This window comes from Erythranthe guttata, chromosome 13 (genome assembly GCF_056151865.1).
Source record: "Erythranthe guttata isolate IM_541 chromosome 13, IM_541, whole genome shotgun sequence".
NCBI classification, from domain to species: Eukaryota; Viridiplantae; Streptophyta; class Magnoliopsida; order Lamiales; family Phrymaceae; genus Erythranthe; species Erythranthe guttata.
The window spans coordinates 9,683,685-9,692,138 of record NC_142545.1 but is presented as its reverse complement, the minus strand read 5'-3'; the positions used below and the strand labels follow the sequence as shown (position 1 = coordinate 9,692,138).

Here is an 8,454-nt window from a genome sequence, read left to right as displayed (position 1 = left end):
TTTATTTTTGTTATATCTTGATTAGAAAAGTACAATGATGTCTTGTATTTCTATTTTTATTATCAGATATTTTCTGTATATATTTTAAATTATTCCTACATCAAAAGAAAACTTAAATTCTATTATTATATATTTCTTTATTTTGTATTTAAAAAACTTATACTGAATTTGATTACCGAATGTTTAAAAATATTTCAATTTAATTGTTTACTAATTTTTAAATAATATTTTAATTTCTAAACTATCAAATTAAAAGGAAAATATATATACATATAAATACATTTTGAAGGACAATTTCATCATTTCATGTAAATCAGCTACCAACGAGTGAGCAACACGAAACTCAACCAGGGGTTATGCCTTTGACTAAATTTCACGGGGGGTTTTGCTAGTTTATTTATCACAGAGGGATTTTTACTATGTGGAGATTACACAGGGGTATTTTTTGCAGTTTACTCATTACTTTACTAAGCAATATTTTACAATTAAAAATTGCTGGCGAAAAAAAAAAAAAAAAAAGAAAAAAAAAAAGCAAAGAAAGAAAAAAAAACAGTTCTTTTTTAGCTTAATTTGTGTGTCGTCCTAAATAATGTTTGTAAGGGAACATCACGAAAGAAACCTGATTAACTAATGCCCTTTGTTGACCCAGATTCCTTAATCTTGTCCTGGCTCTATATATTTAATAAAGTATTTGGTGGCCATATATTTTCATGTGAATGAACCAACCACTAAATTCCACAAGGCAATATAATGCCCATCGACGATCGATATAATATTGTTGATTCTCTCAGACAGATTCAAAGATCCATTGTCGATTAAAGACAAATTATATTTGTAGGAAAGGACAAGGCCTTTCCGCGTTTAAACAATTCATCACACCATATTAGCTCACCGTATATAAAATTATGGCTATAGCAAATATCGGATTGTACGTGAATAAAGTCGAACTAGCTAGCTAATTAATTCCATATATATTTCCTAACATAGTATGGATTGGGTATGGAGTACATTCCTAGTATGCTGCATTTCTCTTGTGGCGGTGCTTTACCACCGCCGCTACTCCACCACCAGGGCCAATCTACCGCCGGGGCCCAGGGGGTGGCCCGTGTTCGGCAACATGTTCCAACTCGGCTCCATGCCACACAAGACCATCGCGGGCCTCAAGAGCCACTACGGGCCCGTGGTGTGGCTAAGAATCGGGTCCATCAACACCATGGCCCTCCTCACCGCAAGAGCCGCGGCGGAGCTCTTCAAGAACCACGACGCCAGCTTCGCGGAGCGCACGATCACCGACGTGATGACGTCCCACAACTTCCACAAGGCGGCACTTTCGCTCTCCCCCTACGGGCCCTACTGGCGCTCCATGAAGCGGATGATGACCGTCGAGATGCTCGTGCACAAACGAATCGTCGAGACGGAGCCCATCAGGCGGCGGTGCGTATCCAACATGGTCCAATGGATCCAAAACGAATCATCATCGGCTGGCGGGCATGGGGTCCACGTGGCAAGGTTTGTGTTTCTGGCGTCGTTCAATATGTTGGGGAACCTAATGCTGTCGAGGGATCTCGTGAGCCCCGAATCGGAGGAAGGGTCGGAGTTCTATGCGGCGATGATTGATATGATGGAGTGGTCGGGGCACCCGAATATTGGGGATTTGTTTCCATGGATGAAGTGGATGGATCCTCAAGGGTTGAGAAGGAATGCTGAACGTGGGATGGGGAAGATTTTGAAGATTGTGGGAGGGTTTGTGGTAGAAAGGCAATCAATCAATGGTGGAGCGAATAATAAAGACTTTTTGGAGGTTTTACTTCAATATGAAGGCGATGACCAACGTCATATTTCGGATCACGACCTCAATATCATCATTATGGTAACCAAAATCCTTCCTCCAACTATGATTACATACCAATTTCCGATTTCAGCCGGTTCGGATTCGAAATTTGGATCAATATATTTCATTCTCAATTTTGAAACATTTCCAAAATTTCTTTTCTTATTCTTCAAACATTACATTTATGATTCTAATATTATTATGTATTTTATATTATAGTTTTTCAATAAACAAAATACAAATTTCCGAATTTCATTGATTTCGATTAAAACATTTCCCTTTTTAGATTAATATTTTGAATTACAAAAATTTCAATACTTCTGAATGTTTTGAATCAAATTTGAAATATATATGAGATTTCTATTTTCCATCCGATTGTAATAAATTTTGTAGAATATTAGAGATATAGTATCGATAGTATATATATTTTATATTATAGGTTATATTATTAAAAAAAAATCAAAATTTTCATTTCAATAATTCCAAAAATTTGAATTTTAGATTTTCCAAAATGATTCAAAATTAGTTTTTCACTTAGTAAAAAATTCGAATTTATTCGAAATTCTGTTAGCTCAACATATTTCACATTTGGTGATTGCAGGAGGTGTTCTTAGCGGGTTCGGAGACAACGAGCAGCACAACTGAATGGGAGATGGTGGAGCTGTTGAGCCACCCTGAAGCCATGAACAAGGCCAAAGTCGAGTTAGACGAGGTGGTCGGAAAAGGTAACACATTCGAAGAAAGCCACATAGATAAACTTCCCTACTTACAAGCCGTGTTAAAAGAGACCCTACGATTGCATCCCCCAATTCCATTCCTAGTCCCACGACGGGCAATTCACGAAACCGATTTCATGGGGTATCGGATTCCCAAAGACACTCAGCTTTTCGTGAACGCATGGGCAATAGGGAGGGATCCAGAATGCTGGGACGACCCTTTATCGTTCAAACCCGAGAGATTTTTGGGCTCGAAGATCGACTTCAAAGGACATCATTTCGAGCTTATTCCGTTTGGTGCTGGTCGGAGGATTTGCGCCGGAATTCCGCTTGCTCACCGGATGTTACACCTTGTGTTGGGGACACTGGTGCATGAATTTGATTGGCGGGTTGATGACATTGAGAGGAAGGGGATGATCGATACGAGGGAGAGGATTGGAGTGACGGTTAGGAAATTGGTGCCTTTGAAAGCGATACCTCGAAGGTGTTCGATGTAATGTAACGCGCCAACCGAGTGCACGATGATGGATCATACAATCGATTATATTTCAGCGGATTTTTTGGCATGAATCTTAAGTTATGTTTTCTAAAACTATCCTCGCGTGCGTCGTAGGAGATATATTTCATGCCTTTAAAGGAAATGTTGGTTTTATTTCGTGCAAAGATATATATATATATATATATATATATATATATATATATATATTTGTGTCATATTCAATTTTTTGTTATTGTTTCTCTAATTAAGTGGTGTAACAGTTTGTAAAAATAGAATTAAAATGTCTATTCTGAGTTCAAAGACAACACAACCATTTTTTTATGTTTGTTGTTTGCTGTTTATTGTTATTGTTGTGCACAATTAAAATCTCTCGACTGTGCATCCAAACTTCTTGGTTGCTGCAAATCTCTCGAGCACCGTATCACTACCACTCAAACACTAGCCACCACCTCTCACTCCACTTCTTACATTTTACTCCCCATCAAAAAAAGATTCATCGTATTCGTGGACAAGGATAGGTTTTGATCAATCCCGGTGGGTATAACTCCTCGTCGGACTGTTGGATCTGGCACTACTTCCCCTACGATTTGTTCACAGTCCGAATGTGTTATCATAACAACTTAACTCGCTTGCACTCTACATCTAGGGACTGGTCTGGTGGTGCGGAGTCATCAAGCGGCGAATCGGCCAGGAATCAGAAACGGATATGGTCGCTCTCTCTTCCTCCAAAACTCCACAATTTCATTTGGCAAGCGTGCTAAAAAATCTTACCAACAGGCGCGGAACTATCATCATAAGGAAAGCCTCATGCACGTGGTCCATGCTTCCAAAGGTATGTACATGATTTGGAACTCCCATTTATTCAATCATTTTGAATGTGGATATTTTGTGTGGGTTTGGGACTGGATTGAATGGTTGGAACGCAACCTGGACACGGATAAATTCCTTTTAGTATTGGTCATAGCGTGGAAGGTGTGGGGAAGTTAGGATTAAAGTGGATGAGCTATGTAATTACTTTCAAACAATGACTCACACAATCATATATATGAGGAGTCAAACTCAAGCATCGACGAACAGCCACCTCTAGAGGGACGATTCAAAATCAATTTCGACGTTGCCTTCCCCGTTGGAGGGAGCTACTATTTGGTTTCCATGGTAGTGCGGGACTCGACTGGTACACAGCTGTTGGTGGGCTGTCAATCAGTTTCATGGACATCCCACGGCGACTTAAGGGGAGGCTCACACCGTCACACGGCTATTTGTGGCTCTTTCAATAGCTCGAGGTCAAGGCTTCATGAATTCAATCATTGTGTAGGGAAATAACTTGCCGGTAATCAATGATCTTAAAGCTGGGGATCTTTCATCATCGACGCACGGTACTTATATCGAGGAGTCCGTATTGCTAGGTAGTTTATTTGAGTCATGTGAATTCTCTTTTGTAAAGTGCTATGGTAATCAATTAAAGCATAGTCTTGCGACTAAATTTGGTTCATCTTGTAATGAGGGCTCCCCTATCTCATGTTTTGGCGTATGTTCGCCTAATAAAATTCATCTTCCTTTAAAAAAAAAATAAAAAAAAATTACCGTTTCTACTCACTCATCCAAAAGTGCAGTTAACCATGTGTCTATTTTGTTTGTTGTTTATTCTTTGCTGACTTTGCAATATTAAAATATCTTCATTGTGTGTCTCCTCCACTCCAATTTCACGGCTACAAATTAGTCTAGCAACAGAATCACCACCACTCAGACACTCATCGATCATCAACTCATGATCCTCTTCACCATCCTACTTCTACGCGCGCCGGAAAAAAAAAAAAGAAAAAATCACCATTTGTCGCCACAACCACCATCTTCAGCCGTAATCCCATACCATGAAAGTTCCGTCTTTAATCAAGACTAGCATTTTACCCCCGTGCGATGCACGGGATAATATTTCAAATGAAAACGATGAGTAGTTTAATACATGATAATAACAATTATAATGTAATTTAGTGATATCGATTACAACATCAACATTTATACAAATTTAGTAATACAAACTCATTAAAAAAAACTATAAAAACTTAATCGTCATAATATGAAATTGATTATTAAATAAATTAATAAATTTTTTTGTAGAAAAAATAGGGTGGAAAATAGGAGATAAAATAAAATAATAATAATAATAATAATAATAATAATAATAATAATAATAATAATAATAATAATAATAATAATAATAATAATAATAATAATAATAATAATAATAATAATAATAATAATAATAATAATAATAATAATAATAATAATAATAATAATAATAATAATAATAATAATAATAATAATAATAATAATAATAATAATAATAATAATAATAATAATAATAATCGATGTAGTGGATTATGATTGTACTAGCGGAGATTTGGTGTAAACGTAATTAGAAAATGACTGCAAAATAGGAGATATAAAAATATATATGTATACACATAAATTAATTTATTTTTACAAATATGCATGACATTAGGGTTTCTTAGGTTACCCTAACGTTTATTTCTTCTATATATAAGATGTCTGAGAAAAAGTGAGAGAGATGGTTATTTAGAAGCTAGAGAGAGAGAAAGTGTTACGTTGGATTTGTTCCTTGATTACCCATAAAAAATATTTTCATATAAATATTAATTAATGGTATTTATATTTATATACTATTAATTTAATTTAAATTATATTAATTTTATTATGATACTTATATTTATCTAACAAAATTGATCACCGTATATAAGTTCCAAATAAGGGGTGTTTAGTCAATTATCCCTTTTTTCCAAAAAAAAAAAAAAAGTCAATTATGCCTATAATAAATTCTAATATTTTAAAAAGAAACTATAATGAGTCTAACTACACCGGACATATTTTTATATGGGGTATTTACAAATAAGCCCATCAATGGATATTTATACATAAAGAGATGTAGACAAAAAACTCATTTACCAATAAGTCCACACATGGTCCAGATTTTTGTAAAGGACTAAAATAATCCCTCATACTTTAATATGCTCCAATTTCATCCTTAACTTTATTTAACCTCAATTTGACCCCAAATTTCACAAATTATTCAATTTTGACCCAAAACTTTTTTTTTTCAAAAACTTTTTTTCCCGCCGGATTCCGGCGTTGACTTTTCAATTTTTTTTTCTCTTCCAGATTTTTTCGCCGGTCTCCAGCGTTGACTTTTTTCGATTTTTTTTCTTCTTCTTTGCTTTCTTTCTGTAACCTTTTTTTTTCGTTTAAACAACAATATTGCTGTGATTGACAGTAATATTAACTATATTACTGTTAAACACAGTAAAATTAAACTAAACTACAGTTTAACACAGTAATATTGTTATATTAATCTCTAGCACAATAATATTAACACAACAAAACTCATTATTATTGTGTAATAGAGTAATATTACTATGTTGACCGTTCAACAAATGTAAACATAATAAAAAACCAAAAGAATTAATATTACTGCGACTGACAGTAATATTACTATAACAACAGTAATATTACAATAATAGACAGTGATATTATTACGTTACTCCGTGAATAACTCAAACAAACAAAAAATCCAAACAAAATAATAATATTGATGTGGTTGACAGCAATATTACTATAACAACAGTAATATTAACGTCAACCACAATAATATTAATTTGTTTACAGTAATATTACAATAATATACAGTAATATTATTACGTTACTCCGTGAATAACTCAAACAAAACAAAAAACCCAAAAAAATAATAATATTGATGTTGTTGACAGTATTATTGTGTTTACAGTTATTTTACTGTTAACGACAGTAATATAATTACGTTGACTTGTCAACAAATCAAACAAAATAAAAAAAGAACAACAAAAAATAAAAAAATAATAATATTACATTAATTTACTGTCAACGACAGCACAATTACATAAATGTATTGTCAACGGCAGTACAATTACGTTAATTAACTGTCATTGACAGTATAATTACGTTAATTTACTGTCAGTGACAGCACAATTACGGTCAACGTTTAGCGGCGGACGTAGAAAAAATAAAAAAACAAACCAAACAAAAAAAAACTTAAAAAAACACTAAAAAAAAATCAACGCCGGAGACCGCCGGAAACCGGCGAAAAAATCCGGAAGAAAAGAAAAGAAAAAAAAAAAAAAAAAAAAAAAAAAAAAGTCAACGCCGGAAACCGGCGAAAAAATCCGAAAGAGAAGAAAAACAAAAAAACAAAAAAAAAAAAGTCAACGCCGGAGAACGACGGCAAAAAAAAAGTTTTGGGTCAAAATTGAATAATTCATGAAATTTGAGGTCAAATTGAGATTAAATTAAGTTAAGGATGAAATTGGAGCATATTAAAGTATGCTCCCAAAAAAAAGTCAAAATTGAATTTTTGTGGTCAAAATTGGATTTTTGTGGACAAAATTCATTAAATTGGGGTTAGAATTAAGAATTGGGTATAAAGGGTTGAGGGTAATATTGGCACATACATGAATGTTTCCTTTATTTATAATAAATATTAAAGGGATGGGCTTATTGGTGAAAGAGATATAGCCCCTAAAGCTAGAATAATAAAGATGCTTGGTTGCCGGTTGGGGACTTATGCACAAAAACCCTTTTTCAAATTATCGCTAAATTTTAAAACATGGGAAATGATAAATTAGAAAGTTTTGAAGAAAATAGGGTTTTTTTTTCCCTCTTTTAAAGCGTGAAAAATAGCAAAGAAAAGATTTGGACTCTCCAACATAGCCCCGCCCGTAAGATAACAATATGCTTATATATTTAATTTATTTTTCACTAAGTAAAATAAATAAGATTTAATGTATATGTATTATTGGTGTATTTTTTGGAAAACAAATCCAAATTTTTGGAAATTAAATCGAATCAAAAATTGGAAATTTCAAATATTTTTATATAAATCCAACTTCAATCCAAATAATTCCAATTCTTGGGTAATTTCACCATCTAAAACTTCATCAATTTCATAAATTAATAAGTTATCAATTAATGTATAAATTGAAGGCGAGGCCCAAGCGGTCCATCAGGCGATTTCTAACAGCCCAAGTGATGCAATGGGTAGATATTATTATTGAGGGTGGTCGTCTTCCGGTTATTGACGCTTTGAATAGGAAGGATGGCTCACTTCTGTCGTATGGTGCTATTCTAGAGGATTGTTTTCCCCGTTTAAGTTCCTTTTCTTCCTGTCTATTTTCGTTTGTTAAACGTGAGGGTAACTGTCTCGCGCATGAATTAGCTTCTTCTTATGTTTTGGATTCTTTGGAGGGTGTTTCCCTTCCACCTTTCTTGGCTTCGATAGCCTAATGAATACTCCTGGTTTTCTTAAAAAAAAAACAAATACATATAATTTAATAGCTCACTAAATTAATTTATAAATGTTT

At 34.0% G+C, this 8,454-nt stretch overlaps 1 protein-coding gene across 1 annotated transcript; it reads left to right on the top strand.

The window, feature by feature from the left end:
• The first annotated feature begins 947 nt into the window (after positions 1-947).
• LOC105966655 (cytochrome P450 76A2) lies at positions 948-3,132 on the top strand. Its single transcript, XM_012991246.2, has 2 exons — positions 948-1,870; positions 2,433-3,132. The coding sequence occupies exons 1-2, from the start codon at positions 989-991 to the stop codon at positions 3,042-3,044; spliced, it is 1,494 nt and encodes a 497-aa protein (XP_012846700.2). The 5' UTR covers positions 948-988; the 3' UTR covers positions 3,045-3,132.
• Positions 3,133-8,454: the final 5,322 nt, after the last annotated feature.